Source organism: Amia ocellicauda, chromosome 8, assembly GCF_036373705.1.
Source record: "Amia ocellicauda isolate fAmiCal2 chromosome 8, fAmiCal2.hap1, whole genome shotgun sequence".
Lineage (NCBI taxonomy): Eukaryota > Metazoa > Chordata > Actinopteri > Amiiformes > Amiidae > Amia > Amia ocellicauda.
Window position 1 is genome coordinate 6,817,195 of NC_089857.1, and position 15,099 is coordinate 6,832,293.

A 15,099-nucleotide genomic window follows, 5' to 3' on the forward strand; every position below is an offset into this window, starting at 1 on the left:
CCATGCGACAGACTGCGATGAGGTCACATTTAACCCTGACCCTTTCAGTGCTTTACAATTTTTTTGTTCTTCTCTTTTCTATATTTATTTATTTATACCTCGTTTTGGTGCACTAAGACATGACATTCTACCACTATTAAAAGCCATTTTAAAAAGTGCAAAAGCAAGGCTGAAGCAGACAATGGGCTATTGAAGAGCAGCTCTGAAGCTCGTGTCGCAAATCAGACTTGGTTTATTGCTCTCCACATTGAAAGCCTTCTATCATGCTGAAGGAGCAAGGCTGAGCTGGGAGGCTGTGCACAGTCTTTCCACCTACTTGAACGCATGACAACTCCAATTTGCCACATTTCTGATCATGTTTTCAAACAAATGAAGCAAATTTTACTCAGTTTTAACACATTTGCTCCTTTGTTTTCTCTGCAATAACTTCAAGTGTGGTAAAAATAAAAAAAATGTAGAAAAGCTGTTATGAAGACACTAAAGCAGGGCAGTATAATAAAGCTCAGTTCAAATCAGCTAGGCTTAGAGACTCCTACACAATCCTTCAGCAGAGTTCAGGATGAGGCCTACAGCCTTGCAGGTTGAACCCAGACTTTGTACCCTTGTTTGTTGAGTAGGAGTTGCCAGCCTGAAATTGCAGCTTAAGAAGGTGAAAAGCAAAATGAATGAAAATGTTTTGGCCTCTGTGAATATTGCCCCCACATTAAGAGCATTTCCGCCTGTCTATTCAGAGTTCTTCAATTTGTTCCAAACATGGTTCATAACAGGACCGACACACGTGCTCTGACAGCCTCCTCTCTTCTTGTTCTTGCCTAGGTCCTGCTTCAGCTGCACCGATGGAGCTCCAGGGACGCTGAACGAACACCCAGGATGGAGGATGCGATGGAAGTGCGCACGGACGGTAACTCCCTGCTGAAGGCCGTCTACTTGAGCAGGCTACGTCTGACCCGGCTGCTCCTGGAGGGGGGCGCCTACATCAACGAGAGCAACGACCGTGGGGAGACCCCCCTGATGATCGCCTGCAAGACCAAGCACTCAGACCAGCAGAGTGTGAGCAAGGCCAAGATGGTCAAGTACCTGCTGGAGAACAACGCCGACCCCAACATCCAGGACAAGTCAGGGAAGACGGCGCTGATGCACGCCTGTCTAGAGCGGGCTGGGGTGGAGGTGGTATCCCTGCTGTTGAAAAGCGGGGCTGACCCCAGCCTGGAGGACCACTCCGGCTGCTCCGCCCTGGTCTATGCCGTCAACTCCGATGACAAGGAGACGCTGAAGGTCCTGCTGGATGCCTGCAAGGCGCGGGGGAAAGAGGTCATCATCATCACCACAGACAAGCTGCCCTCAGGGAGGCAGATGACCAAGCAGTACCTGAATGTGCCCCCTCCTACAGATCTGGAGGACCGCCACTCCGGGTTGCCCTGCATGTCCCCCTCTGAGATCGAACTCAGAACATCCCCGGTGGCCACCGCTGCCACTGACTCTGTGAAGCACATCTTCAGCTTCAAGGACCAGGGCTCTCACTCCAACACCAGCTCTCAGCCAGGCTCTCCTACCAGGAAGCCCAGTCCTTCCCGAGGGGGGGTGGCCAAACTGCTGCACTTGCAAAGGCTGCACTCTGAGCCCTGGCTGAAGATCCCGCCCTCGCTGTTACTGCAGCAGAACAAAGCCACCTCCCTGAACGAAGACCTGCCGGATATCACCCCTGAGGAAGAGCTGTCCCTCAAGATCAACGGTCTGCCGTTCCCCAAGGCCTGCATCACCCGCCACCAGAGCATCGACGTGAAAGATGCTGGAGGCCTGAGCAAGTCCTTTGAGCAGGCGCCAGGCTGTGGTGGGGGCATGTCCCGGAAGATGTCCTACGACGAGATATCCTCGGCCCACTCTGCCTCGCACCCAGACATCAGTCGCAACTGCAGTGCCATTCCTGTGGACAAGGACCCCGACTCCATCCAGAACCTGGCTGTGTCCAGCCTGAGAAACATTGTGCAGAGGAGGAACATCGGAATGGACCACTACAGCTCAGACTCCCAGCTGCCCCTGTACACCAGCCACACAGAGGACAGCAAAGGCCTCTTGGAGAAGAAAAAGCTCATCTCAATGCACTCCTCCACACTGTCTGGATCGAGGGAGTCTCTGGAGAGCGTATCTGTGGCTCACGTGGCACGGAGGAACACAGGGATGCTGGAGCGCAGAGGATCGGGAGCCTTGCTCTTGGATCACATTGCCCACACCCGTCCAGGATACCTCCCCCCTCTAAACCCTCACCATCCCATCCCAGACATTGGGGCCAACAACAATAATAGCAACAAGCCCAGCGGCGCCATCTCTGGAGGCCCCAAACCCCTCATCCCCTCAGCCCCCACCTTCCCCAAGGATCTCAAAGCAAAGAAGATGCTGCTGCGGCGACACTCCATGCAGACCGAGCAGATCAAGCAGCTGGTCAACTTTGAGCAGATTTTTGGACATTAATATCACTTTCATACAAGTTTCTTAGAAACATCGTCAGGACATGCATGTACTGTATGGTAATCTGTGTGCTATACCACTAAAGTGTGCTGCTGTATTATTGCCCAATTGTCTTACCACTTTTATGTGTGTCACTAAATTATCCATCCATGTGGATTTTATATATATATATATATATATATATCAGCCATAAAATTATGACCACTGACAGGTGAAGTGAATAACACTGATAATCTCGTTATCATGGCACCTGTCAGTGGGTGGGATATATTAGACAGCAAGTGAATATTTTGTCCTCAAAGTTGATGTGTTAGAAGCACGAAAAATGGGCAAGCGTAAGGATCTGAGCGACTTTGACAAGGGCCAAATTGTGATGGCTAGACGACTGGGTCAGAGCATCTCCACAACTGCAGCTCTTGTGGGGTGTTCCCGGTCTGCAGTGGTCAGTACCTATCAAAAGTGGTCCAAGGAAGGAAAAGCGGTGAACCGGCGACAGGGTCATGGGCGGCCAAGGCTCACTGATGCACGTGGGGAGCGAAAGCTGGCCCGTGTGGTCCGATCCAACAGACGAGCTACTGTAGCTCAAATTGCTGTTAAAAAGTTAATGCTGGTTCTAATAGAAAGGTGTCATAAAAAACAGTGCATCGCAGTTTGTTGCGTATGGGGCTGCGTAGCCGCAGACCAGTCAGGGTGCCCATGCTGACCCCTGTCCACTGCCGAAAGCGCCTACAATGGGCACGTGAGCATCAGAACTGGACCACGGAGCAATGGAAGAAGGTGGCCTGGTCTGATGAATCATGAGTTCAAGGTGTTGACTTGGCCTCCAAATTCCCCAGATCTCAATCCAATCGAGCATCTGTGGGATGTGCTGGACAAACAAGTCCGATCCATGGAGGCCCCACCTCGCAACTTACAGGACTTAAAGGATCTGCTGCTAACGTCTTGGTGCCAGATACCACAGCACACCTTCAGAGGTCTAGTGGAGTCCATGCCTCGACGGGTCAGGGCTGTTTTGGCGGCAAAAGGGGAACCTACACAATATTAGGCAGGTAGTCATAATGTTATGGCTGATCAGTGTATATATATCATCACCATCAGCCTATATTGATCATTTGCTTCGATCTACAGCTTTTCCATATCACACCTGCAAAGTGTATTATTTATTATATATACATTACTATACACTCACCTAAAGGATTATTAGGAACACCTGTTCAATTTCTCATTAATGCAATTATCTAACCAACCAATCACATGGCAGTTGCTTCAATGCATTTAGGGGTGTGGTCCTGGTCAAGACAATCTCCTGAACTCCAAACTGAATGTCTGAATGGGAAAGAAAGGTGATTTAAGCCATTTTGAGCGTGGCATGGTTGTTGGTGCCAGACGGGCCGGTCTGAGTATTTCACAATCTGCTCAGTTACTGGGATTTTCACGCACAACCATTTCTAGGGTTTACAAAGAATGGTGTGAAAAGGGAAAAACATCCAGTATGCGGCAGTCCTGTGGGAGAAAATGCCCTGTTGATGCTAGAGGTCAGAGGAGAATGGGCCGACTGATTCAAGCTGATAGAAGAGCAACTTTGACTGAAATAACCACACGTTACAACCAAGGTATGCAGCAAAGCATTTGTGAAGCCACAACACCTACAACCTTGAGGCGGATGGGCTACAACAGCAGAAGACCCCACCGGGTACCACTCATCTCCACTACAAATAGGAAAAAGAGGCTACAATTTGCACAAGCTCACCAAAATTGGACAGTTGAAGACTGGAAAAATGTTGCCTGGTCTGATGAGTCTCGATTTCTGTTGAGACATTCAGATGGTAGAGTCAGAATTTGGCGTAAACAGAATGAGAACATGGATCCATCATGCCTTGTTACCACTGTGCAGGCTGGTGGTGGTGGTGTAATGGTGTGGGGGATGTTTTCTTTGCACACTTTAGGCCCCTTAGTGCCAACTGGGCATCGTTTAAATGCCACGGCCTACCTGAGCATTGTTTCTGACCATGTCCATCCCTTTATGACCACCATGTACCCATCCTCTGATGGCTACTTCCAGCAGGATAATGCACCATGTCATAAAGGTCCAATCATTTCAAATTGGTTTCTTGAACATGACAATGAGTTCACTGTACTAAACTGGCCCCCACAGTCACCAGATCTCAACCCAATAGAGCATCTTTGGGATGTGGTGGAACGGGAGCTTCGTGCCCTGGATGTGCATCCCACAAATCTCCATCAACTGCAAGATGCTATCCTATCAATATGGGCCAACATTTCTAAAGAATGCATTCAGCACCTTGTTGAATCAATGCCACGTAGAATTAAGGCAGTTCTGAAGGCGAAAGGGGGTCAAACACAGTATTAGTATGGTGTTCCTAATAATCCTTTAGGTGACTGTATATAATGTATGTATGTATGTATGTTTATTATATATATTATCAACATGGATGAATACACTGTATGTACAGACTATATTTTTAGTGTATCATACCTATCAACTAAATTGTAATTAATTTAACTCAGTTAATTTAAGGCTTTCTCAAGCTGTGTACACATGGACTTTAACAGTGCCTACATGTTATAAACATCACATACTTTTAAAGCAGTCATCTTGTGGCAGTGTATCCTTTTTTTCTTTCAATGTACCCTCCTTATAAACACTGTGAGCTTCTGTAAGATTTATGACACTTTCCTATACATTTGTGTGTGGGGTTCAATGGAAGCATAGTACACTGATCAAGCAAATGTTCTCCCTGCAGTACAGTACTATAAAACTGGACCACTTTAATTGCAAACACCATTCATGATAAGGACCCAGTAAAACAATCTGAAAGGATTTGTAAAAAAAAAAAAAAAAAAAAAAAAAAAAAAAAAAAAACATGACTGAGCAGGTAAGTCACTCAAGAGTCTTGAAATGCAATGGAAAAAAACAAGGGAAAAAGTCTGTCAGGTGAGAGGACTGAGGTCACAGGCAGGAAGTGGAAGTGGATAACATTCATTCTCAACACCTTCAGACCTTCAGCAATGCACACTCTTCACCTGGAACAAGTATTCCATCTCTAAAGAAAAAATATAGATTGATCTAATTCAATGTACTAAACGGGAATTATTTCATGGCCACATACAATCTACCCAGACAGAATATATAATTTGAATGTATGTATGAGATTTGTGTCCTATACTTTTCATATGTCAAAATGGGATTATATATATTATATATATATATATATATATATATATATATATATATATTGTATTATAGTATCCATATATTTATTTTATATGTTTAAAATATGTGGTAGGATTAATTTCTACAATATATTTGCTCTTAAAATAAATGTATGAATAACAGACTGAAATAAATGTGAAATATATCCTATATATTTTAAATGCACAAAAAGGGGGCCATTTTTCCTTACTGTGTCAAACTTCATAAGCCCAACAGTGCCCACCTAACATAAATAGAAAATCTGAATAGCAGTGACTGCATATGTTGACTCACTACCTGCCTCTCAACCTTCCCCTTAAACATATTTATTTGTGTATGAATGTATGTCTGTATTTATTTATTTAATCAGAAGCAAATACTGATGTAATTGTACGTGACACCTGAAAAAAGACAATCGGGTGCAATCTGTCTTAATACAATGTTCCAGAGCAGTGCAGCGAACCTGTGAATGCGTTCCCTTTCTGTTAACTTACTTCTGATGTGACCACCAACTGTTCCTGAAATAAAAGAAGCACTATGGCAAGAAATCCTGTCCTGCAGTCTCTCTCCTCTCCTGTGTCCCGTCTGGAATAAACCTTGGTGGATACATTTTTTTTCTGGCCAGGTTCCTACACACTCAGCAGGAACAGGCACATATCCCTGGTAAGAGACAAGAAACAATGGCAAATATTCTAATTCAGAGCACATCTCAGTAAGATATCAATATAAAAATAATGGATGTCCAAGCTTAATTTTTTTCTGTAACTGAAGAACTAAATAGACGTGCTGCATACACACACGTGAGTTAACCCACAGTTAACCTGTACAAAATACAGAAAAAGAATGGACATATTATGATGATAAATCAGCCGTTGATGAGATCTCATTCAGACCTTCCCCCACTGGCAGACATTTTATTTCAGAGAGCATCACTTGCACAAAATCAGGCAGGAAAATGACCTCTTTCTCACGTCACGTCACGTCACCAGAGAGCAGCTGGAGGGTCAGCAAAGAGAGAGAGGGGGGTTTCATCTTCACAGCAAAGGCAAGCTGATAGAATGAACACTTTAAATTCTGAATTTGTGTGAGACCCTGTACTTTACACAATGAATTACACTTTTTGTCTTTCCAGGAACCAAAACAATAGAGGCTGTATGGCTTTCATTCCCCCAATCTAGAACCTTGCTAAGCTCTCACACTGCCACGGCATCTTCCCAAGAGTTGCCCGGATGTGTGTCATCCACCTACACAGGACGTCAGTGAGCGCGGCTCGTAGATAGCACTACGCTCAGAGAGGTTTGCTGTGTACACTGACCATGAGAACCAGCAACGCGTAGTCCTGCTGCAGTGCTTCCTGCAGGCTTTGTCTGCCTGAGAGCTGGCACAGGCCAATAATGGGAAAATTCCCCCAGCTCCAGTTGCAAGGTGCAACTGTATACACATTGAAAGCGGCCTGCTGCACAGATAAGGAGGCCAGCCATGAGCAGGGCAGCAACATCACAGTCAGACACAACCACGGGAGGCAGTGGGCAACAGTGACACAATCTGGTGACAAAAAATACACAATCCTTAACGATCCATAACACAACCCATTTCAACATTCTGCTTTCAAATAAGGAAAACTTAGTTTAATACATCTATTATAGTAGAAGTAGTGGCAACAACATTATTATAATAATAATGTATATATTCTGATGTTACAGTACGTAAAAATAAAGCTTGTTTACCTTTTTCCTGTGTGTTTCAGGGCTTCAACAAGATTGTAAAGATTATAACTGTTTTTATGCTCATGCTGTGCCTGTTTCTGTACTTGATGTACACATTCTGTGCTCTTATAATGAACCACAGCCATTCAGTGTGGAGATCAAATATTGGCAAGTGCGGTGTTAAGAGCATAATTAGGCAGTTGTATGAAAAGTGCTGATTAATATAGCATCAGCGATGAGCAATGAATGTTTTATCAAATGAAGAGGCAACCTTGGAGCCATGAATCCTAATCAGCAAAAAGTCTCACCGTCTACACTGAGCCTAAACCATTGCACTCCCCACAACTGACAAGACGTCTAGTTTCAATTAAGAAAGAGGATCCTTGTCAGCTCCAAAGTAATTGAAAGTCAGATTAACAGATCTAAAACAAATGGGTAGAAACCAGAAGGCTCTGTAGGACCCAAGCCTAATGGGATTGCAGAGGTAGATTTCAAATGATTTATCAACGCTGATTAAAGTTCACCACAGAAAGGCATTTCATGGATCATGGCTGCTACCAGGGCATAAAACAAACAGGAAATATCCAATTTATGTTAGCAAACAAAACAGTGTCACTCAGATATGGAGTTGGCCGTGGGCGGCTCCTGCTGGATATTTCAGCACCACAAAGCACTGCAGGAGATTGGACAGCTCCCTTGTGTTTCCCTTGGATTCCCTTATTCTAGAATCTAGTAGATCTCCCCAGGTCTGCCTCCTGATTTTTCACAGGTGAAAGGTGTTACTTTGACAGGTGTGTCTGTCTACAGGTGCACATAAAGATCTTAAAACTAGGTTGCTGGGAAGTCCAGCAACTGCTACAACACATTATTAAAAATTGTTCCAAACCATAAAAGTCATAAACCAGTGTCGTTTCAGAACACAATACCCTGATTTTGAAGTTAACTGAAATCATAGTACAGCAGCTTGAATACTGCAATCGATGCTGCAATGTCTTCAATTTAATTCAATGATTGTTTGCCAACTGCTGCAAAATCATTCATTTTTAGTGTAAATGTTCTTTCCTTAGTGCTTTTAACCCATGATTAGAAGTAGCCGGGGGAATTCTTAAACAGAGTGTTCTGGGGCTCCGGAATGTCATAGTAGATCCTGCTCTTGTTGAAGGCCTGTCTATACAGTATCAAGTCCTCCACAGCGTACACATCGTTCTTCCCCGTCCAAACTGTTAGACTGTACCTGAGACATAGAGAGGGACAGGATCACATGTTTACAGAGGATCATCAAAGGCAATGTGATTTCAAGGCTTTTGTTTTTGACCACACTTGCTTCGGGAATAACTGGAGACTGAAGCCCTCAAAGACTGCTATGATACAGATTTTGGAAGCCTGTTATTGATAATGCAGATATACTGATATATTACTATTTCAGATATTCTTGTAGCTGAAATCTTGAAACTCTTGAAATACTGACAATATTGAATGGGCAACAGCTTTGATATGGATTCCCAGATGATACCATCTAGATACTAAATAAACTGAGCCCCTGCCTTAATTAGGCTTCTCTGAACACTGCTGTCAAGCCACAGGTGTACAACAAACAGCACAGCGGCTGCAGCCTGGCCAGAGATCTGAGTTTGTTTACCTCAACTAAACCCTGCGTGACCTTCACAATTTAATCACACACATTTTTTTCCATCACTGTCGGCGTACTTGGCACAGAGCACGCGTCACTCCAGAGTTTATTTGATCAGATTTGGAGTGGTGCTAAAAAGACCATATTTATTTTACCCCTCAACATGAAATTAAATGAAAGAGAGACACTATCTGCACAATCAGAAACAGACAGACCAATCCATTTACAGCTCATCTAAATGGGCAGTGTATTGATGGCATCAGCACAACCTTGATAAAGGGGTTAAAGCTGGATCTGGGTTCTCCCGGTCCCGTAATTCACTGCTCTCCTCACAGAATGCAAAACCATGATGTCCACTGCTCAGACTGTGTCACAGGGTTCACAGAGAGCATGCTCACAAGTCTGACACAGCTGAAAAATCCGAGATCTTAATCATCCATGTTCTACGTATGGGGCGACTCATAAATCTGCTGTCTGGGAATGTGATCTGTGCGCACTGGCTGGACCTTAAAGCAGAAGATTATATTACCTTCAACCTTTGCCTACCATTACGATTTGATTCTTACTTGCTTCAGGCCCTGACAATGTCATAGTGAACATTTCTTAGTTTTTGTCTAGACAAGTTATGTGCTAAATAAACCAAATTCCTCCAAAAACACCTCCAGCCCTATGCCAAGGGAGTGTGGTGGGGAAGGTTAGGATAAATGTCTCTTTTATTCCCCTGCCTCTTCCCCCATTACTTTAGATTCGTTTCTCCCCTTCTGGTACTTTGTTGCCGCAAGTGGCCGAGAGCAACCTACCTTTCTGCCTGCTGGAGGAGCCACTTTAACTGAGGGAAGGAGTTTCGCAGCAGGGCGGCCCTCACGGGGAAGGTCACGGGCTGCTGCAGTCCCCGGCACATGCCCTCCATCTCCCGCACCATCTCCCAGCTGTACCCTGACAGGAACAACAGCACATGCACTCACACTGGGGAAAGGATTTACTCAAGCAACTGGCGACGGTTTTGCCAAAGACAGAGGTGCACAGAGACCAGTGCAATGTTTCAACTGCCTCAGTAAATGGGTACATTTGCACCAAACTGTTTTGCCGTTTTATCTCTAGATCTGGGGGGACTGTCACTCAACCCCTCCAGCTTTAGTTTCTCCAAATTTGAATGAGAAGCTCTGGCCTCAACGTTTACCCACCTTGGTCATCAACATGGGCGCTCCAGCCGGTCGTCCAGCCCAGAGACAGCACTGCTCCTGGGAAGCCGGGACTCACTACATCCAGGAATGTATGGGGGTCCACTGGCTGACTATCGGTGCCATTGGGACCGGGCAGGACGTCAGCATTAATCCAGACAGGAGCTCGTATCCGCCCCTGCATGCTCTGTAACACTTTCATAGAGGGCTCCACCACAGGGAGCCTGGGGAACAGAAGCATAAAAGTCTCATCCTCAGAGTGCAGGGCCCCAGCCAAACTGCACTAGCACTGCAATGGAAAGCCATATATTGGGGCTTTATACCTTATTTATATTTGCTTGGTGAACATAAAGGGTTATTTACAGGACTACTGATATAAAGATATACAGGACAGAGGAAGCGTGGTGCGCTCAGGATGATAAATGTGTTCATTGCGATGCAGTGGTGAGATGAGATTAGTATTGGGCATCGATAAAAAAAGTAGGGGGAAAATCAGGGAAAGGCAAACTGACATTGAAATCAAGTATTAAAGCAGGGCTCAGCACAAAAGGTTTGAAAGGGAGTTTGAAGGTGAAAATAAAGTATGTGAATGTGAGCCTAATTGAACCTATATGAACAAACTCATCTAAACTTCAACATATTACACATCAAAAGAATAAGGGCTGGACAAAAATGTTCGCGCAATGTAGCAGCACCCTCTTGTGGTAAACACCTGTTATTACATTTATGTCATCTAATACAGTAGTTAAAAATCAATGAATTACAAATTAATCACTAGGTCAAATACTGAATAAAACAGTTGGCATCTCACACCTTTTGAAGTCCAGCTTGATGCCTTTGTCAGATGTCACGACTTCCTTTAACCAATCCTGAAGTGTGATGTCACTGTCGGTGTCCGGAGGGTGGGCCATGATTGGCTCCACGGGCTCGTGGCCCCGAAAGAGGACATCGGCTTCAATCATGTGGGCGGGGCCTGGGTTTAAAGAAAGCCGGGTTCAACTAGGCTAGACACAAGCTCAGCATGTGGTTCTAAACAAGAACAGTGTGAGCCCATTTCAAGTCATGCAAACCAAATCACCCTAACCCAGCCCTCCAAAAGAATTGAAATGTTGCTCCAAAAACCCAAACCTCAAAATTAAAAATCACCAAAGAGGCCAGGGCCACAGACTGAGAACACTTATTTAAACAAGGGTGCAAACGTCTATGCATCAAATTATTAAGCCATTTAAGTTATGCTAATTTATTAACGGAGATCCTTCAAGACATCTGGACTAGAAAAGCATTCATTTGTTATGTTTTTGTACTATTTTATTCTAAATGAAAGAAGACTGATCAGATAGTTTTATTGAATTAATGGCTTTTACTTGAGCAGGTCAGGTTGGGGAATGAAAAACAAATGTACTTTTAGGAATCCACCTTCCTTATGTTTAACCTTCTGAAACACATTTTTTGGTCACACTTTACAGTAATAGGCACGAGACCTTAATAAATGTATGTCTGAATACCAGATGAACAACACATGAATACCTTATGCTCATCATGTGAGTTCATCACGTGTATAATAAGGTGAGGGTCCAGGTTAGGTATAGGGCTTATACATGCAATGCACATCAGAACTCGGTGAAAATGCATGAGGCATTCATATGTTATTCCTGTGGGATTCATACATTCATTTATTAAACATAGGTGACCATTATTGTAAAAGAATACCCTTTTTCTCTCTCTCTCGCTCTCACATTCATACTTTTCAGCGCCTCTGTGATTGTGGCCCTGCTGTTTGCTGCGTGGGACCACAGTATTGCAGCAGCGTCTCTGTCCTCTATCAGCGCCTTCCTGAGGAAGTAGTCCAGCGTTTGGTCACTCATTCTTCCTGAAAGCACACAGAAATACTGCTATTTGTTCATTTTTACACAAAGCACAGGAATATAAGGGAATAAATAGTTCTTAGAATGATTATAGAACTGTTAACCAGACTAGGGGGAGGGATGCAGACTAAAATTGTGAACACCCTTTCAAGTAATTTTTTTCTGAGGAGATGTAGGCCTCGGCTCCTCTGTCTTGAGCGGCCTTGCCGTGTAAACCAGGCGGCTGTGAAGTCCGTCCTGCTGCGGGACGAGCGGCGACGGAAAACACTATGAGCCATAGAGCCGATGTGGAGAGCACTTTTGTGGCTGTTTTATTCTTTGTGCTTTACATGATTGGAGATATCAGGAAGAGCTAAACGTGTATAGACCACATTATATTCAGACAAGCATTACACTACTGTAAGAAGACGTTTCCATGTGCAAAAATACAATTCAATATTTGCTATTTATTGTACATCATCAACTTGACTCCCTTCACTTGTCACTCTTACTACAGATTTGTACCTGCAAACGACACTTCATGCCGTATTATTTATAATGTACTTATCAGACGTCCTTAACCAGGGCAAGTCACAGTCGAAACTAAATACACACGTTTCACGATTAATCATCCAGATACAATATAGCCGGTTATAATTGAACTAAAGTGCGCGTCTCAGTCCTGGCGTTTATGGACGCATTTATTAGAGGAAACCCAGATCTGCTGTATTAATCTGTTCATTAACTGATCTTGTAAATGGACACGTTGACTGAATCGTGTTGTCTTCACACTGACTGTCTCTGGATTGTCCTGCACACATTCACACACACAGCCTGAACACGGCCAGCTGTCATACAATATAATACCATCGGCTGCTGCGATGCGATTATTATCCTTCAGGCGCTGCACCGGTCCTGTGAAATCAGTGTTTAATGCACTCGGATATTAACTGTAAGCAGTAAAACATTTCATTGTTGCTGCTAATAAAACTGTAATTTCTTCGTGATCGCACACGGCACAATGTGTCTGATCTCTTCCCTGTCTGTCTACAAGTCAGCGCACACCTCTCTTCTGAAAGGCAGTATTTCCTCAGTGGGTGTCGTCTGGCAGCAGACACTTAACCGGCCATAAAACGCTTAAACCAGTGGAAACGGCAGTTCAAGCGTCCGGACGCGTCCGCCTGGGGAAACGGAGCAATAGACTCATGGTAGTCATTTCATATCCCTCTGGGCCCATGGATTTGGCCATTCTCCATTGCCAAATCTTCTCCTTTTTGGTCTCCAAATTAGAATTTGGCCTTAGAACTCAATCCCTCAGTTATAAAGAGGTCACCAGTGGTAGTTAATGTTGTAGTGCACCATATAGTACCCACACATTAAAATAACTGGAGAATCCCCACTTCATGGTTGTACAGTTGCTGGAACATGAACTGAGGCACAACACCGTACTGTTCAAAAAAAGCCATGATATAAATGAAGCCGAGCGGTCTTGCCTGGAACAGACGACACGGTTAACGCGTGTGAGCTCCTCCAGCTCCAGAGCCGACATGCGGCCAGTAAAGCCACCAGGAAAGCCACCGCCATCACAGCCCGGCCGTTTCGACAGCCGCGCATCGCTTCTAGCATGTAGCACACGGGCGTATAACTCAAGCGACTTTTACCAGTTTGTCGGATTGTTTACATGGCAATAAACTTGTTAGAAACACAAATGAGATATAGGGAGTTGGAAAAAGCCAAGCATGCTTCCTTACAAGAGCGTTTTCACTGCACGGGAGTGACGAGCGCACTTCCTGGTTGTACTCTCGCGAGGCCTGGTGTGACGGATTCAGGAAGTGTTTACTGAGGATGACATTAACAGCGTGCTGTGAGAAGCGCCAATACCGGCACACAAGGAACAATGATCAAATAAGAAGCTTAAAAGGGACATGGCGGTATTTAACAGGCAATTTCGTTTGTAGTGGTAGGAAGGTTATGTTGTATTTGGTCGCCCCTCAGTTAACTGCTGTAGTGCAACGCTAATCGGGCATCATGGCATTAACCTTTACAAGAGCACCGCCGACGTTAGTGTAACACTTCCCCGTTGTGTTGTGTGATCGATGCAACACGGTTTAAACATGAATAGGAAAATGGTTGTTCTTGTTTTAAACACTTACCTTCATCTGGCTAGAGAAATGTATGAACATATCTTGGAAAAACGACGGTCTTGGGTCTAGATTAGAAAATGGTTACCTGCAGAGGGCGCATATCCCAGACTGCGTGCAGCGGCTCAGTGATCCAATTACTGTACACAAAGTAGATCTTTTCCCATTTGTATAATTGGTAATAACGTGGTGCAATTAATTACATGGGAATCATTCTTAAAAAACGTGTACATACAGATTAGTTACATAACAGTATTAATTTGATGTATATATGACATTGTTATGTTGCAGTTAATATGCGTTTTTCAAGATATATCCAAATATATTGATTTCCATGCAGTTTCCTTGGTGTCACATCATTAGGCTACCTACTTGCCTTAAACACAAATATTCATCTCATACAGACAATACAATTTATCAACCTAACACCTCAAATCATATTCAGAATCTCAGAACTGTGCTGTCTACCATCTTATACCAACAACCAGCTCTACCAGAACACCATGGAGTAACCAATTCCCTTAAATGAAAGTCTGTTTACTATGGACTCCAACCCTAACCAAAATGTAATTATTAGATTATCAAATGTCAATTTATTGCATCAATAAGCTCATTTACTTTGTAATTGGAAGACTGTTTCTAGCTTCACCTGTACCCCAAATTAAAAAAAAAAAACATAGCTTGGTCAGATTTTCAAATTCCAGATTGCCCCTTCTTAGTTAAAATCTTCACGTAATACAACTATGTCAGTGGTTCTCAACCCTAGTCCTGGAGGATCCCCTACCCTGCTGGTTAGGCTGGGCACTCAATTAGTTCATTGAACCTCTCATTTAACTAACAATTTGCTTATTTGACTTTTTAAAATGTATAACAGATTGAGGGTTGAGAACCACTGAACCAATGGCAATTTGATTGTA

The 15,099-nt window shown here is 44.0% G+C and overlaps 2 protein-coding genes across 4 annotated transcripts; one reads left to right on the plus strand and one right to left on the minus strand.

Annotated features, from left to right (window-relative positions):
* Positions 1 to 821: 821 nt before the first annotated feature.
* ankrd34bb (ankyrin repeat domain 34Bb) lies at positions 822 to 2,635 on the plus strand. The gene has a single exon (XM_066711917.1). The coding sequence runs from the start codon at positions 871 to 873 to the stop codon at positions 2,467 to 2,469; it is 1,599 nt and encodes a 532-aa protein (XP_066568014.1). The 5' UTR covers positions 822 to 870; the 3' UTR covers positions 2,470 to 2,635.
* Positions 2,636 to 5,217: 2,582 nt separating this feature from the next.
* On the minus strand, positions 5,218 to 14,286 carry fam151b (family with sequence similarity 151 member B). Of its 3 annotated transcripts, none has more exons than XM_066711920.1 (7): positions 14,195 to 14,286; positions 11,942 to 12,067; positions 11,011 to 11,170; positions 10,201 to 10,421; positions 9,817 to 9,952; positions 6,175 to 8,620; positions 5,218 to 5,531 (listed from the first exon to the last, which is right to left on the minus strand). In XM_066711920.1, the coding sequence occupies exons 2-6, from the start codon at positions 12,060 to 12,062 to the stop codon at positions 8,470 to 8,472; spliced, it is 789 nt and encodes a 262-aa protein (XP_066568017.1). In that variant the 5' UTR covers positions 12,063 to 12,067; positions 14,195 to 14,286; the 3' UTR covers positions 5,218 to 5,531; positions 6,175 to 8,469. The 3 variants fall into 3 exon arrangements, with proteins under 3 accessions (XP_066568017.1, XP_066568016.1, XP_066568015.1); XM_066711919.1 differs by lacking the exon at positions 14,195 to 14,286 and adding an exon at positions 13,793 to 13,848; XM_066711918.1 differs by lacking the exon at positions 14,195 to 14,286 and adding an exon at positions 13,535 to 13,785.
* Between the last annotated feature and the right edge of the window lie 813 nt (positions 14,287 to 15,099).